Genomic DNA, 16,668 nt, shown 5'->3' with positions numbered 1-16,668 from the left:
TCCCTCCCTCCCTCCCTTCCTTCCTTCTTTCCTCCCTCCCTCCCTTCTTTCTCTTTCTCTGTCTTTGTCTCTCTCTTTCTTTCTTTCTCCTCTCTCTCTTCTCTTTGTCTTTCTCCCCCCCTCTCTTCCTCACTCTCTTCCTCCTTCCCTCCCTCCCTCTCTCTTCCTTCCTTCTCTTTCTCTCTCTGTCTCTCTCTTTTTTCCCTTCTCTCCCCCACAGTTATTTCTGCAAGCAGACTAGGCATCTGTCACTCACTCAGGACTTGCTGGCAGAGTCTGGAGATGAAACTAGGCAGGTGGTGGGGCTGCTGGCCCAGAGAGCACATGGGGCTTTTAGTTTCCCAGAACTTCAGGCATCGTGTCAGCTGCCCCACCTCCTCCTCATTTTTCTCTGTATTGTTTTTGCCCATTTGTAGGAGAAACATCTGAGAAATAGTAACATATACAAATAACTCATAATTGTACGGCGTTTAGCGCAGTGTCTGGTGCACAGTCAGTGCTGTGTAAATGTTAGCTATTATTAGCTATATTTAAATAGCACCTTGGGTTATATGTTATGTTTTTTCTATAGCACCAAATGGTATTTCATTTGATCCTTATACAAACCCTGAAGAGGAAACTGAGGCAAACAGGGTGAAGGGGCCTGCCCAGGCTGGCATAGCTAGGAGGTCTCTGAGGCCGTGTTTGGACTTGGGTCTCCTGGCCTCCCTCCCATGGATCGCTGGACCGCAGCAGCTCTGGAGCTGGAAGGATCCTCCAGGGGCAGCCGACTTATCCTTTCCATGTTACAGATGAGTAAAGCAAAGCCTGAGTGCCCTCATGTATAGTTCAGACAGTGCTGTGGGTGGTTTTTTGTTTGGGGGCTTTTTTTTTGGTCTGGGGGGAATGTGAGTTCTTACAACAAACATTCCGGTTTCCCAGAATGGGACTCTCCCCGCCCCATCTCTTGGACAAGCTCCTCAAACACATCAGCACGGTTTGCCCAAGATACAGGTCCTGATGAACAGCTGTCCATCCCACTGTGTGTCAGTGCCATCAGGCATTTTTCGTCCACTTGGCCTTTTTCATGTGGATGACCAGGTCAGACTGTTCTGAGTGCCCATAAAGCTCATTCAGAGGCTCCATAAGGTCATGGAGCTGTTAGAGATTTTGTTTTTTGGACTAAACCAGAATGTGTCAGTGCGGTATAGAGCATGAGCTCTCCAAGGAGAGGAACTGTTTTATTTTTCTCTTTTCTCCAGCATTGGGAACATAGCAGACTCTTAAGAGATATGTGTGGATTGATTGGAAACTCCCATGAAACTCCGAGAATTGCCTGGAGCCCTGAGAGCTTATGTGACTTGCCCTGGGTTCCATGACCTGTCACTTACTAGCTGTGTGACCCTGGGAAAGTCAATCCTTAATAAGTGCTGATGGCATTCCATTTTTACTGATGGTCCTTCCTCACTATGGAAGGACCCCAAGTACTCCTTGCCCTGTTACAGTTTCGGCACCTGAAGCAAAGACTCCATTGGCCCACCATGGTCACAGCTTTGGTCCTGGAGTAAGGTCAGTGGATGGGCCTGTGATGTCATCCCGATGTGGAGGCGGGGCCTGCTGCCTGCCTGGCTGCGGAGATCACTTAACTCCAAATGTGCCTTTGGGGAGGGGTGCTCATTTATCAGCTCTACAGGGCTCAGACCAGATCCTTTCTTCAGGAAAAAGAAATGTCTTATAAACAATATGGAAACCGGAGTCATCAGCAAAGGGTTGGGAGAAAAGGGAGTGCTCCTGGTATGGGGTGGGTCTAAGTAAAGAGTGGTGCTACACTGCGATGGGATTTACTGCTGTGCTTGAGGCCCAGTGAAGGAGCTGGAGTCCGTGCAGGGGCTCAGTCTCCATCCTAGATGGTTCTCCCAGTAAAGCACTGTCCAGAAGGCGAGGAAATGCACTCCCCTCCGTCCTTTAGGTGGATGTGGGGGCCTGCGGGTGTGGAGTGGGGCATATTCCTTCTAATTCCTTTCCTTTTTTTTATCCTTTGCTACAAGGGGGAGGAGGAATCTATTTAGAAATGAAGGCTCAGGTTATTTTTAACAGGGGAAAAAAGTTGATCCAGGGAATTAGATGTATCTTGAATCTTTTTGTATCTAAATAAATTATATTTATCCCATAATAATAACTGTCACATCATCTCTGGTGCGTTCAATCGGTCAGTCAACATCTAGTAAGCAGCTGCTATGTACCAGCGGTTTTGCTAAGTGCTAGGGCTTATGCCTATCACCTTACTTTAGCATTTCCAGAAGCTTGGGAAGAAGGTTCTGGTATAACCCCCATTTTATAGATGGGGAAACTGAGGCACAAAAATCTCAGTGAGACTGGGCAACACTTGTCCAGATTCCCAGAGCCAGTGAGTGAGTGAGGAAGGATTTGAACTCAGTTCTTCCTGAAAACAGGCCCAGTGTGTAATAGGCAGAGTGCTTCTCTGTCGGCTGTCTTTCAAGAAATATGGCCTCAGTGGCCTCTCCCTTCCCCTGTGTGAACAGCACACTTCTTAAAACAGATCATTTAATTCCCATTTTTATGGTCCTAGCTGAGCTGGCTCCCGTCTCCCGGCCTGAGGGCTTCTCCGTTCCAGGCCCATCAACAGCTGCGAAGCCCTTCTGAGGTCAGGCTCACTCATCAAAATTTATAGTGAACATCTTTTTATACCACCTGTTTCAGTGAACTGTGAAATACCCCATTCTCTCAAGATAAAAAGCAAAAATGTCCGTATTATGTCTTTTATGAAGACATGAGCTCGCTTGAGCTGCCCTCTGAGGCTGGAGAAGGAGGGGGTGGCACGGATCCCTCCCTGCCCTTGGCGGCGAGCCCTTTCTGGGCCCCTTCCTCTCCATCCTGGGGTGGCTGAGCCTCAAGGTGTTGGGGGTCCCCGAAGGGAAAAGGGTTGCCTCTGGCTGACTGAAGAAAGGTCTGAGGAGGGACAGCTAGGTGGCGCAGTGTATATTACACACCGGCCCTGGAGTCAGGAGGACCTGAGTTCAAATCCAACCTCAGACACTTAACACTTACTAGTTGTGTGACCTTGGGCAAGTCACTTAACCCTAATTGCCGTGCCTTCCCCCTTCCAAAAAAGAAGGGTCTGGGGAGATGGTGGAAGGCAGTCTCATTGGCTTGTTCCTCTTCTCCATTAAATCCAGGACTGTCCAAGCTGGAACGGGACGTAGGGGACCATCCAGGCCAACCCCTTCCTTTTATAGACAGTGAAGCCGAGAGGGAGATTAAGGGGGTCAGCGCAAGCCCAGTAGCGTCGTGCAGGGAGTAGGACCTGGGTGACCTGGCTTTGAGCACTAGGCTCTCTCCACTGTACCACACTGCCTCTGAGACATCAAGTCACCTTCTTGACCCTAGGGAGGAAAGGTGGCCAGTGGCTGCCCAGCTTGGGTGCTCCTGTAAGGTGGTTCTGTGAACAGCTTTTGGTGAACCCTGGACGGTGCTATGTAACAGGGACCCCGGGTCCTCAAAGGCCGAGCCCTACCTGAGGACAGTGACCAGGTGATGGGGATTTTGGTCACGGCAGCCCATGAACACCTGCATTTCCCCCTCATTTGTTAGTCCCTTTCCCCGAAAAGAAGGCAGTTAAATGTGGGTAAATAGACATATACATGGTTATCTGTAAACATACTCATATGCACATACACATGTATGTAAGACTGCACTGTACAATTCCCCCATCACCTGTTGCCCAGATCGGGGAGAGCATCTTCCTATGGGGCCTGGGCTGGGAGGAGGAGCGTGGGGGGGCGGCCCAAGGACAAGGACAGCCCCCATGGGGCCTGGGCTGGGAGTGTGGGGGCGGCCCAAGGACAAGGACAGCCCCCATGGGGCCTGGGCTGGGAGGGGGAGCGTGGGGGGGCGGCCTAAGGACAAGGACAGACCCCATGGGGTCTGGGCTGGGAGGGGGAGCGTGGGGGGGCGGCCCAAGGACAAGGACAGCCCCCATGGGGTCTGGGCGGGGAGGGGGAGCGTGGGGGGGTGGCCCAAGGACAAGGATGGCCCTCTTGGCAGTTCTCCCCACCCGACTTTGCTCCGGATCTAGGAGGCTCCCATTCAGGTCCTGACATATGGAGACCTTTGTGCTCAGACAGTTTGTCCAGGAGGTATCCATGAAGATTGTCTTCTCCTTCTGAGGGCATTCTAGGAGGGCTCAAAAGTAGAACCACTATTTCAGAGACACTCAGGGCCTCCCCAGCTCCCACACCTGCCTGGTCTTTTGGACCCACCCTCCTTTTCTGCTCTTCCCCGTTTAAAATGCAAGTTCCTTGAGGGCAGGGACTGTCTTGCTTTTGGCTTATATTTGCATCGCCAAGCACTTAGCAAGGCCAAGATACATGCTTGTTGACTGACTGAGACCTGACTGAAGCTGTCCAGTGAGGGGATCTCACCATCTCAGGGGCTGTTACACTATGGGACAGCTCTCCGTTCAGGGATCTGTCCTGGCCTCAAACTTCACTTTGCCTCTTTGAGATTCCCCTCAGTGGCTCCTGGCTCCCTCTTCCACTTGACAGACTTTGGAAACTTCCCATAGTTCTTTTCTTCCTGAGCCTCCAAGTCCCTGGACCTTTCCAACAGGCTGTCTGTGTTTTTGGATTAACCAGCTCCCCATGTCTTCCAGCACAGCAGGGTTCCAGGCTGGTCACCTCCTCTCTGTGAAGGTTTCTCCCAGGTTTCTGCTCTCTTTCTATTCTTGATGATCTTGATTTTATTTACACGAGAAATCTTAAATTTTAAATAATCACAATTAGCCATTTTCCACTTCAGCAATGCTCCCATCTCCTGGTACAGTTCAAGGTCTGATGCAGCTCAATCTCCGTCCTCTACATTGTCCCCAAGTCTCTTTAAAACTCTTGACCTCTGGTTCTTGCAGATGATCTTTGTTATTCTTTTCTAGCTCAGTAAGATCATTTTTGGTGATTTAATTGGGATAGCGCTGAATAAATGGATTAAGTACAATGGCCATTTTTGATCGAATGCTTGACTTCTTGGCCTCCGTCGGCTTGTCTGTAATATGAGCGTAGGAATGAGGGTACCTGCCTCCCAGGCTCTCGGTGAGGCTTAAATGAAAGCATTCTGTGAGTACTGGGTATTCTGATGACGAATATTGATCATCACAAGATCGGAATGATTCCATTTGTAGAGCAGCTGGATGGCACAGTCAATAGAGTGCAAGGCTGGGGGCTGGAAGGCTCTTCCTGAGTTCAAATCCAGCTGCAGACACTTACTAGCTAGGAGACCCTGGGCAAGTCACTTAACCCTGTGTGCCTTAGTTTCCTTATCTATAAAATGAGCTGGAGAAGGAGATGGTAAACTCCTCCTGCATCTCTGCCTAGAAAACCCCAAATGGGTCAGGAAGAGTCTGACGGACCATAGTCGCCATTTTTATTGTTATTAACCTGTGGCGGGTGAACTTGCCTTTATAGTTCGATGACTATTCTGTTGTAATTGTTTGGTGTTGTCTTCTTACCTGAGCACATCTAAAAGCCTCGTTCTGAAGAGGGTCACCACACCACCTATGGCATCCATGACCCCCTGCCTTCGGGAATGGTCTGAGGTTAAGGGACTTGCCCAGGGTCACTCACGCAGACAGGATGGGTTCCTGACTGTGAGACCAACCTTTACCTCCCTCCTAAAGGAAGAGAAGTCTTGGCAAACGTTAGGCAGCGCCTCTGCCTCCCACCCATGCTAAGTGGTTCAGTCACTCCACCAGCATTTGCATTACACACCTGCTGTGCTCTGGGAAAAGTGAAAGATCCTGAGTAACAAGGAACGTGGAGCCCCCAGACTCAGGGACTCTGAAATAGAGCCTTCTCCTGAGGAGGGGGCTGGCCCATCTGTGCCCTGGGTGAGAGTGAGCCATAGGGGGCCTCGGGGGCTTCGTCCAGGCGGGCTGGGGGCAAGGGGCCAGGGGCCAGGGGTCTGGGGGCCGGGGAGAGGCTGGGTCCTTCTGCAGGCCTGCTTGGTGAGGAGCCCGAGCTCTGGTGGCCGGAGTGTCTCTCCTTGTGTTTACAGCCAGAGATTTAAGTGTGTGTGTGTGTGTGTGTGTGTGTGTGTGTGTGTACGTACAGGTGTGTGCATCACACACACACACATAAACATGTGTGTTTATGGATAGTCAGGCCTGGGGACACTGCTGCCAGGGAGGTGGCTGGCTGTTCACCCCTGGTCTATAAAACCAGGGGCTTGGCTTTCGGTTCCTCTGAGACCCCTTCCTTGTTCTCAGCCTGTGAGTCTACACTGCAATTCCCTGGACCTTTGCAGATTACGTCCTCTCCGCGGGCCTCAGTTTCCCCATCTGTAAAGCAAGGGGCTAGGCCTGCTTGGCCCTGAGGTCTCTTCCCCTCCAGGTCTGGGAGCCTGTGGTCTAATCTCAGAGTTTGTTTAGTGATCTCATCTATTAAGCCGGGAGTCTGGGCCGAGGAGGCTGGCGCGGGCCTGGGACGGCCTCTAGGTGGTGCCGCCGAGCTGTCTGTGTGGGCTGCTGCCCACCTGCCCAGCCTCTAGGCCCTTGGAGCTCAGCCCCCCTGGCCCACCCCAACTCCCAGCTCAGCCCCCAGCCCAGCTCCCAGGGCCCCCAGCCCGGCCCCCAGCCCATTTTCTGGCCCAGCCCCTGGCCCTCTCTGCTGGCATAGTCCCAGGCCACCTGGTGTGCAGGATGAGGCAGAGGGGCACGGGGAAGGTGGACACAGGGAGGAGATCTGTTCGGGTTCAGAATATCAGAGCATGTCCCAGGATGTTGGGACTTCAGATTTTGAGCAAGCCGCATCCACAGGGACCATGTGGTCTGGTCCTTTCATTTTACAGATAGGGAAATGAAGGCAGATCAGGTTTCCGGGGAGAGACCAAAGCTCTGGTCAGATGAGGTGCCAGCGATTGGGGGCACGGGCAGAGGACCCCCGTGGCAGCCCGTGCCTGTCCTCCGGCCCCCGCAGGGGAAGAAAGGACCAGAACAGTCTCCTGGTGCTGGGTCTGCCGTTCTCCCTACACTGTGTGGGGCCGTCCGCCCTGGCGCTGCCCGCTTCCTGGCAGCGGGCTGGCATCATGTGCCTGCCAAGAGTGCCAGGCCACCCTGAGCCTGTGTGCCTCAGTTTCTCCATCAGTGCAGTGGGGATAATAGCAGCCCAGCCACTGTGAAGGTCAGATGAGGGAATGTGGCGTTTTTATGTAGAGTTTTTACTTTGAATTTTCCTTCTCCTGCAGCCTTTCTGAAGGGCCTGAGCGACAAGCAGAGGGAGGAGCATTATTTCTGCCGAGACTTTGTCAAGTTGAAGAAGATACCAACCTGGAAGGACGTGGCAAAAGGTAGGAGGGCCCAGACAGGGCCCAGCGTCGCAAGCATGGGCGGATGCTGGACGCTGCTGCCCGTCTGTTCATCCAGGAGCGTTTATGAAACCCCGGCTGCGTGCCAGCCCTTGTGCTAGGGCTAGGGATGGGTCTGGGCCTGCGATTCCATTGGTGTGGGGAACTCCCAGGTGTGGAAACTCCCTTTACCAATGCACGTTGACACCCTCTTCCGCCTCGTATAGTGAGACGTGTTTAAACCATGGAGAGGTGAAGTTGTTTGCCCAGGGTTGTGCCCTGAGGGCCTGCTCCGTGCCAGGCACTGTGGTGGGCACAGGACTCAGTACAACCCCCCCCCCCCGCATGACACTCTGCAGGAGGAGGCTGGGTCTGCTTGCGGTTCTTCACAGCTGAATGGATACAAGTCTGCACAGGGTAGTCTGGGGGGAGGCCCCAGCTGTTGGGGAGTGTCAGAAGAAGCATCCGTGAGGCACGGGGGAGAGGGGTGGGCATTCTGGGCATTGGGGACTGGCAGGACATCTGCTCAGCCTCCAGCTCCAAGGCCCGGCATCGGCCTCTGATCTACAGGTGCTTCCCCTGCACAGATGTTGGGCACCGCTTGGCACCCCATGGGTGGGGGCGTGGTCGGGGCGAGGGGAGGCCCTGGCCTCCTGGCCACGGCCTCCTCTGACTCTGTTTCAGGGGCTGCCACCAGGGAGGAGGAGCCCCAGTATAAGAAGGACAAGGCCCTGAATGAGAAAATCTCCCTCTTCCGAGGGGACATCACCAAGCTGGAGGTGGATGCCATCGTGAATGCCGGTGAGTGCCTACTTTCCTTGTTTTCTGTTTCATGCCTGGGTTATGGGGCACAGGGGCCCTGGGGGAATCATTGCGCCTTGTCAAATGGGTTTCTTGGTTGCCGGGGTGGTAGAAGTCTCCTGGCCCCCCGGCACTCGCCTGCTGGCTCCAGTCCAGGCCCATCCCTGAGAGTTGGCCAGAGGAGGGGTCCCCTCTTCCCCTGGGCTCTCCATGGCAGTGTTAGGGGCATAAGTTGGAGTTGTGTGGATGCCTGCTTGTGTTAGCCAACAGAGCTGGAGACCCCTGCCAGGGAAGGGGCATTGTCTTGGACCTCCCGTGGGATGTCCCTCTTTTCTGACTGTCTGCCCATGGCCCACCCTGGTTCTCTTGCAGCCTGGGCAGCATTCAGCGTCCCCGGGCATTGCTGGGTCAGACAGGTCTTGGTGATGGGAATGGTGGGTTCTCTTCTCTTTTGCCAGGGAGGGACACTGTGTTGAGGCACGGGCAAGGGGCAGATGTAGCAGCGCCTTCCTGGCCCCCAGGCTCCCACAGAGGAGAGGGGGCACCTCTGCTGGCAGAGACTGGCCAGGAGGTCTTTGGTTAGTGTGAGGGGCAGGGGAGGCTGGGAGAGTTCATGGTATGCCCCAGTTAGAGAGCAGAACTAAGAGGGAGGAGGAGGGAGGGCAGAAATGGCCATAATTGGCACCTCGATGTGGAGGCTGCCCCCTCCTGGGGCATCCTGCTCTTCTCAGCTGGGGGTCTGTGATGCTGCTTCACAGGACGAGGAGGTGGGGGTGTCTTGGCTGGCCCCAGTGGGGGCCGCTCAGCCCTCTCTGAACGGTCTTATCTCTGCATCTTCTCCTGCGGCTTCAGTTCCATCAGATTGGAGCCCTGCACTGGCCCTGGTGGCTGAGGCCGGGGAGCCGTCGCCCAGAGATGATGGAGCTGGCCTTTGGCCCTCTTCTGGGGCATGGTCGAGCCTGTGCCTCTGGATTGGCTGGGGTCTGGATACCTCTTTCTGGGACCCTCCTGGGGAGGGTGCGAAGGCTGGCACCAGCTCATCAGAGGAGCTTGTGGCGGGGCCACTCCTCTGGTGCTCCTGCCAGGGACCTGTCGAAGCTTGACAGTGGGGGGAGGAGGGAGGCTGCGCTGGCCAGGTGCTGGGCCCTCAGTGATGGATGTCTCCTCCTAAGTGCCTTCCCCGAGCCAGACGAGGCGTCGTAAAATCTGGAAGCCGTTCCTTCGCCCGCTAATGGGCAATGTCCTCACCTCTTTTTATGGTGCATCTTTCCTCCCACGCTCTGGGGCTGGTCGCCAGGCGACTCACTGCTGTGAAGTAGCGGCCCCATCTGCCCTTTTAGCGCCTGTGTTCCTAGGGACCCACAGGGCTGGGAGTTGCCATGGAGGCATTGAGGCCAAGCCCCTCCTTTTATAGAGGAGTAAACTGACGCGCTGCCTCAGGCCACCCAGGTACTAAAGCGTTAGGATTGGAATTTGAACTCATGTCCTCTGACTCCAGGTGTTGCCATAAACCCCCAGGTGCTGTGAAAAATGGAGTCAGAGGTTCTGAGTTCAAATCTCACCTCTACCTACTTACTACTTGAGTAACCTTAGCAAGTCCCTCTACTTCCAGGGGAGGGAACTGAGGCCCCTGGAAGTAGAGGGACTTGCTAAGGTTACTCGGTTACTTGCCTCAGTTCCCTCCTCTGTAAAATGAGCCTTGGGGTAATGGACCTCTGAGTTGCCTTCCAGCTCTGAGTCTCCTACAACAGGTCCAGTTTTAAGGCTTCCTCTTTCCCTGTCATTTCCGGCTGCCTGCCTTGTTCCTCTCTCTGTGCCACCCTCTTTCTCCTGAGGGGCCCTGGTAATACCAGACCAAGCTTGGATGGGTTGGGAAGCATGTAGGGTGACACTAGGCATCCTCTTCCCGGATCCACAGCTTCCTGAGCCTCCTGGGTTCTAGGCTGAGCCCCCGGGTTCTGGGCTGTGCCCCTGGGTTCTAGGCTGAGTCCCTGGGCTGGGTTGGGGGCTGGGGAGCAGTCACAGAGTTCTCTCTAGGCTCTGCAGCTGCCTCAGCTCCTGGTCCAGTCCAGCCCCTCACCCAGCCTCCCACCAGGGGGCGCCAGCGATCAGCATTGCTAGCGGCCTCCTTAACTCCCCAGCCAATAAATCAGCCTGTTTATTAGTGAAATAAAAGTCTTAAGTAACAAGGGGCTTTTGCCGGAGCTCCATAAATCTGATTCTGTGCCTCATGAAACCCATATGTGCTTAATTCATATGTAAAGTTTCAAGCAGGAATTTCACACGCTTGCCCATTAAATTCTATTTGACTTGGTGCCGTTCATGAGCCGTGCATAATTGGCCTCTCCACGTTCACGGACCGAACTGTGATGGCCAGAAAGGAAAAAAAGAAAGGGGACAAAGGACAGAGCTCTGGGAGCCTGGCTTTTTAAAATGAGGGCTGGGGTCTTGGATCTGGGTGTGGTGGCCTGCAGGGGGTGACCGAAGGTTACCAAGGGGCACCTGCACGCCCCGCGTGTGGTTCTCATCACCGGAGAGGAGGCAGGACCCCCATCTTCCCCTCTGCTGCGTGGTTCTAGCCCGTCAGGCAGTCCCGAGGCCAAGGATGGATAGGCAGGGGTGAGCAGGGCGGAAGGCCTCAGGAAGAGCTGGGAATGGGCAGTGAAGTCCCTTTCTTTCCCTAATTTTAAGGCAATAGATCCACTTGATTTTGGTATAGTAGGTACCCACCTGCCTCCCAGTCCCCAGACGTCTTCCCTCCCACCACAGGGCAGAATGTGCCCACTTCCCTGAAGCTCCTCTAATGCTTGTTAGGCTCTTTTCTTGTCAGTGTCTAACAGTGCAGAAATAGAACTTAGCAGCCTAGAAGGACGGAGAGTTCGCAGGTCTATTAAACTGAAAAAGCCCCACAAAGTAGATTCCCTGACAAAAGTTGATCTGTCCATGGGGAACACAGTAGCAGAGAGGGAGGTTGTCTTAAACTTGACCCTGGTAACGGGCCGGGGTCATCGCTGCCTCTTCTCGCCCTTAGACTCTTGGTGACCCCTCTCTCTGTTACTCTCCTGGTTCTGCCTTTCCACCTCCTGGTCAGTTCAGAGCAATCTTCCCATGCTTCTCTGAATCCTTCACTTTGAGTAGGGTCAGCTCCGTAGGCACCTTGTACGTTGCCTTTCTTTTTCCTGACTCTCTGAGGACTTTGACTGTCCTGTCTTTCTCTGGGGGGGGGCGGAATCCCCAGCCTATTTGTTTTCTCCTGCCTTCCCCTGTGTTGGGGTGCTTTGGTTTTCTTGGCTTCTCTCTTGTTCAGAGTGGAGAGGGGTTGGCAATGGGACTGCCACCAGCCTGTGCCCTGTGCTGTTTGTCTGCCCTGCTGGTGCCCATCTAAGCCCCTTCCTGACCCCCTTCCCATCTCTCTCCCTCTCCCTCAGGTGCAAATGCATGGTTGTGTCCTTGGCTCCTTCCGCTGCATTGGAAGCCCCTTGGGAGCAGACCCTGTGCTGCCCTGGCCCAGGCTGAGCGGGGGCGGGGGGGAGCGCGCAGGGCTTTGCCCACAGTAGGTGGTTCATGACTGCTTGGTCTGTATGAGCATCTCTGCAGTCCTTTTAGGTGCATTTAGTACCCCCATTTTACAGTTAGGAAAGTGGAGGCTGGAGGCCTGAGTCAACATGGACAGGTATGAGGATCCCTGGATGACTGGGGGGAGGAGATAAAGACTGGGGGACCCTGACAGGGGATCCATGATATGGGAATGCAGTCTGGCTGGTTCTTTCAGGTCTGGGACAGGCAGGTTGCCTTCCTGTTGCCTCTCCCCTTCCTCGCTGCGGAAGGCTGTGATCCCCGAAGGGGTACAGCTCTGCCCACGATAGCCTCTGTCTGGGCTTTTGGAGTGTGGTGGGCTCCCGCCATCTGTGCTGGACATAGCTCCTGACCGCTGGGGCGTACAACATCGGTCTTAATTAAATTAAGCTGCCAAGCTGATGAAATAAGACAGGAAACCCCGGCGTAGGCCCCTAAGTTGGAGGAAGAGGTGTTGCTGCAGGTGGCCATGGGGAGCTCTTGGCTCCTGACCCCAGCTTGGGGACTGGTGGCTCCAGGGGGCTGTGCCTGGCCGTCGTTACCCGGGGCCATCCATCATCCTGTTCAGCCGTTCCCTCCAGGTCATAGCAAGGGCAGGGAAGGGAGGCTTGGGGGTCTGCACACAGGAGTCCTCGTTGGGCATTCCAGAGCCACTTAGCCTTCATCTCCCCTTGTTTCCTTCTGTGCTGTGACCTTGGACAGGTCACTTATTCTCTCTGGGTTTCTGGCTTCTAATTTCTGAAATGATTGGCGTGTCTTTTGCTGGACGCCCAGGCTGGAGCCAGAGGTGCAGTAGAGAAATAACTCGGGTGGCCTGGTGGAGCTGAATCAGCACTGGGACTTTGGAGCCATAAGACCTGGGTTCAGATCCTAGCTCTGATTCTTGACTTTCCAGGCTTCAGTTTCCTCATCTGTAAAATGGGGGAGCTGGAAGAGATGGTCATTGGAGCTTCAGAGCTTTGACTTGCCCACAGTCCCACAGCCGGGAGGGGGATTTCCTGCCTTTAGCTGCTTCAGTGGGGTGCCTGGAGGAAACTGAGGCCCAGAGGGGAGGTGGCAAGGCTGGTGAAAGGTCCTGCTAAGAAGCCTGCAATTGGCACCCAGGGTGAGCTTTCAGAGGGATCATTTGAAGGGGTGCTGGGAGCAGAGCAGCTGCTCAGAGTAGCCTTTCACTCACCTTCCTCCTCAGGTCGGGCTCCCCAGATCTCGGGCTCCTGGGGAGGTGCTCCCTCTCCTGCAGATGTGGGACTGTCAGTGCTGTCTGGGTGATGGGGGGGCCTGAGAGCCCGCTTATTGTGACCAGGGTGGTGTGTGCTCGGAGGAGGAAGGGGGGCATGTGGGAGATGGCGGGGAGGAGGCTGAGCCTCGCAAAGGTCTTCTGGTGCTAAGCCATCCCCATAAATCGCTTCCTCTGTCTTCTGATTTGAATTTGTTTCCTGATGCTTGCCACTAGCAGGGCCAGCAAACATCTTTCCATCAGGTGGGTGGATAGGGGTGCTGCTCCTGCCTGAGCTTGGCTGGGAGGAAGGGGGCCCACTGGCCCTGCAGGAGTTTGGGAGGCAGAGAGTGCTAGTTAGCAAAGCAAGGTATGGTGGGTGGTGGCATCCTGTGTTGTGCCTTGGGAAACAGGGAAAGCCCCACGGCTGGTCACATTATGGCTGGAGGAAGAGATGAAGGAAGGGAGATCCTCTTCCTGGAGGATGAGGGCATCTCTCTGTCTCTGTGTGTGCGTGTGTGTGTAGTCATGGGCATTGGTGGGTTTCATCTGTATTGTTAGAGGGGGTAGTCACATCAATGAGATTCCTGATCCATAACAATCTTGGGGTGTGGATGTGAAGGGGAAGAGGGAGAGGGGCAAGGGGGAGTGAGACTCTATCCTTGCCTTTTTTTCCTGAAATATTTAGCCACTGGGGAGACTGGCATCCGTCCTTGTTACTTGCTCCTCACCAAAGATATCCTGCCATGCACAAGGAGTGGAGAAAGAGCAGTCTGTGACCAGCGGATCCCCTTGGGGAGGGAGTTGGCTTCCCATCGCTGGAATCTGCATGCTGAGCACGCTGAGTGATGGTTTGTCAGGGAGGGGTCTGGAGGAGTCCTGTTGAGGTTTGGGTGGGCCTAGCCTGAGATTCTGCTCTTCTGATTTTGATAAGGACGATTGGTTTGTTAGTGTGGGCGGAAGACGGACCATTTGGGGCGTTGGGGATTCCAAGGTTTGGTTCTTGGCTCCTGTGTTCTCTTCCCCAAGGTAGTCTGGAGGAGGGCTTTAGGCTAGTACTTTGCCTTGCATTGTACTAGAATGAGTGTATCTGGATGCCTGAGTGGGCCTGTTATTTTTTTCCTTTTTTTTGTTGTTTTTTTTTGGAGCGGGGGAAGGCAGGGCAATTGGGGTTAAGTGCCTTGCCCAAGGTCACAGCTAGTTTTTGTGTTAAGTGTCTGAGGCTGGATTTGAACTCAGGTCCTCCTGACTCCAGGGCTGGTGTTCTATTCACTGAGCCACCTAGTGGCTGCTTCCTGTGAGGGAGGAAGCATTGTGTGATGGAGAGGGGCCTGACCTTGGTGCCAGAAGACTCAAGACACTTGGCTTTGTATCCTGCCTTCCTTATTTACTGGCTGTGGGATCTTGGGCGAGTCCCACCTGGGTCCCATCTTCCTCCTCTAAAATGAGGGAGTTGGATGACAGGATCCTTAAAGAGACTGGTCCTACATGAAGTCGTGGTGTTTCCTTTTCTTCTGTTTCAGTCACTCAGTTAAGAATTTCTTGAGTGTCTGCCATGACCCAGGGCCTGTGCTGGCTGCTGGGGATATAACGACAAAGGAAAGCGGTCTCTGCCTGGAGGGAGCCATTTTCCTTTTGGAAACGGAATGTGCTTTGGCGGCTGGCTTGGACGTCGTGCTTCCAGAAAGCCCGCCGTATTGATCCCAGTCTCAGCTTCACAGGGGACTCATTCTGTGCCTTTCTCCTGGGTCTCAGCATTTCAGTCCCACACCAGATACTTGTTAAGGACCTACTGTGTGCCGGCCATGGGCTAGGTCATAGGGTCACAAAACCAGAACCGAAGCAGCCCTCTCTGCCCTCACGGAGCTTACGTTTTAATCTGTGAGAATTGCAGCCTTGTTGCCTTGTCATTCTTGTGCCCCGTCCTTCTGTCCTTCCTCAGCAGAGGCCTCACCCAGCATGCTGGAAGCTTTTCTCTAGGTCTTTCAGTGTCATCTGGGCACCAGTGTGGCCCTCGGGGGGCTCTCGTTCTCAGTAGATGACCAGCCTTTTCCAGGTGCATGTGTCCTGGTTGACCTCCTCTGTGCACGGCCATGTTGCTTACAGGCTAACATGATTTATGCCCCACGTGAATCTTTCCAGACCCCCTTGGGTTACCCCTGATTTTGAGTCTTTGATTCCAAGCTGTCTGGCATTCCTTGGAGAATACTGGGGTTCTGTCCCTTAGTGATAGGTGAAAGATTGGCTAACCTGTCTGTCTTCAGAACAGGTTTAGAGTCTGGTAGGAATGCTTTGGAGAGGCTATGGTGCCATTCATTGGTAACCAGGAGGAAGGGCTTTGAATGCCAGACAGAGGATTTTATGTTCGATCTCGGGGGTGAGTTTACTGAATAAAGGGATGATGTGGTTGGACTTGGGCTTTCGGAAGATTATTTTAGTGGCTGAATGGAGGGTGGACGGGAGTGGGGAGACGACTTGAGGTGGGCAATCTGTTCCATGCGGGTGTGCTGGTCCAGACGTGGGGGGATGAGGGTCTGCACCAGGCGCTTGGAGAGGAGAGGTGTGGCAGAGGAAACCCTCAGGCCTTAGCGCCATGTTGGATATGGGGCTGGTGGTGAGAGAAAGAGTGAGGGGTCCAGGCTGACCCCTAGGTTGGGAGCCCAGGCTGTGGTCCTCTAGGGACGGCAGGAGGTGGGGAGGGATCAGGGGAAAGAGGATGAGCTCCACTTTGGCCATGCTGGGTTTACGATGTCTACTGGACATCCATTTCCAGATGTCAGAAAGGCGATTGGAGATGTGAGATTGGAGGTCAGCAGGGAGGTTAAGTAGATTTGAGAATCATCAGCGGAGAGATGGTAATTAAATCCCTGATAGCTTATGAGCTCACCCAGTGAAGTAATAGGGAGGGAGGAGAGGCGAAGGCCCAGGACAGAGCCCTGTGGAGGAGGGGTCCAGGCCCCTTCCATCTCTCTCAGCTCTTCTCCATCTTGTGGGCAGAGGCGCTTTTCTTTTTCTTTTGGCGGTGAACAGAGAGAGTGGAGCTTGAGTCCTAGGACCTGAGTTCAGATTCTGGCCTTTTCACTTACTGCCTGTGTGACTCTGCTTCTTTCTGGGCCTCTCGGAAGTGAGGGGGTTGGTCTTGAAGGCTCTGAGGTCCCTTTCAGAGCTAGACTGGGATCCTGTCAAGGAAGATTCCAGTCAGGTGGTTTTTAACGTCCAGTCTCCTTGTCCTGCTTCGCCCCATGGTTGAATTCCCCCCTCCCCCCTTCCTACAGCGGCCAGAGCCCTTAGCTTTTGTATGTGCGTGTCTCTGGTTTTCAGTTAGTGGGAGAAAATTAAATTGAACACGCGTGAAAAGGGGCTGGGCCTGGCTCGGGGTGACATCATGCGGTGGGGCCCCATGCAAAGGTGGGGCGGGCGAAGGCTCCCCACCCGCAGTCAGTCATTCTGGGCCGGGCGTGAGGGGATGTCCAGCCCCCAGGCTTTATCAGGCCTCCTCCTTGGTGCCCCGCACTGGGCCATAACCAGGGGTACAGGGCCATCGGTGGGGCCGGTTCTGCCTCCTACCTGTTAGCAGAGGCAGCATGTCCAAGTCCATGGTCTAGAGAGTCCCAGTGCAGGTGGGGGAAGGGGAGGGGAAGAAGCATGTATGTAGTGCTCACTGTGTGCCTCATTTCATCCTCACAACAGCCCTGCAAGGAAACTGAGGCAAACAGATTAAGTGACGTACCCAAGGTCACTGC

General features: G+C 54.3%; 4 protein-coding genes across 5 annotated transcripts in view; 1 reads left to right on the top strand and 3 right to left on the bottom strand.

Annotated features, from left to right (window-relative positions):
• The window catches only part of MACROD1 (mono-ADP ribosylhydrolase 1), a 195,337-nt gene that overhangs the window by 3,099 nt on the left and 175,570 nt on the right, over positions 1–16,668 (top strand). For both annotated transcript variants that reach the window (XM_069066225.1, XM_069066227.1), the window contains exons 2-3: positions 7,234–7,335; positions 8,017–8,133. In XM_069066225.1, coding sequence (XP_068922326.1) covers positions 7,234–7,335; positions 8,017–8,133 — 219 coding nt within the window. The remainder of the gene's footprint in view (positions 1–7,233; positions 7,336–8,016; positions 8,134–16,668) is intronic.
• The window catches only part of FKBP2 (FKBP prolyl isomerase 2), a 151,698-nt gene that overhangs the window by 51,295 nt on the left and 83,735 nt on the right, over positions 1–16,668 (bottom strand). The gene's annotated exons all lie outside the window — the stretch shown is intronic.
• The window catches only part of DNAJC4 (DnaJ heat shock protein family (Hsp40) member C4), a 142,524-nt gene that overhangs the window by 42,121 nt on the left and 83,735 nt on the right, over positions 1–16,668 (bottom strand). The window lies entirely within an intron of this gene.
• Positions 1–16,668, bottom strand: part of STIP1 (stress induced phosphoprotein 1) — a 119,039-nt gene that overhangs the window by 18,636 nt on the left and 83,735 nt on the right. The window lies entirely within an intron of this gene.

This window comes from Petaurus breviceps, unplaced genomic scaffold (genome assembly GCF_028583685.1).
Source record: "Petaurus breviceps papuanus isolate PSGF00001 unplaced genomic scaffold, PetGlider_PUasm1.0 90721, whole genome shotgun sequence".
In the NCBI taxonomy this organism is placed as follows: domain Eukaryota; kingdom Metazoa; phylum Chordata; class Mammalia; order Diprotodontia; family Petauridae; genus Petaurus; species Petaurus breviceps.
This window is presented reverse-complemented; position numbering and strand designations above follow the sequence as displayed.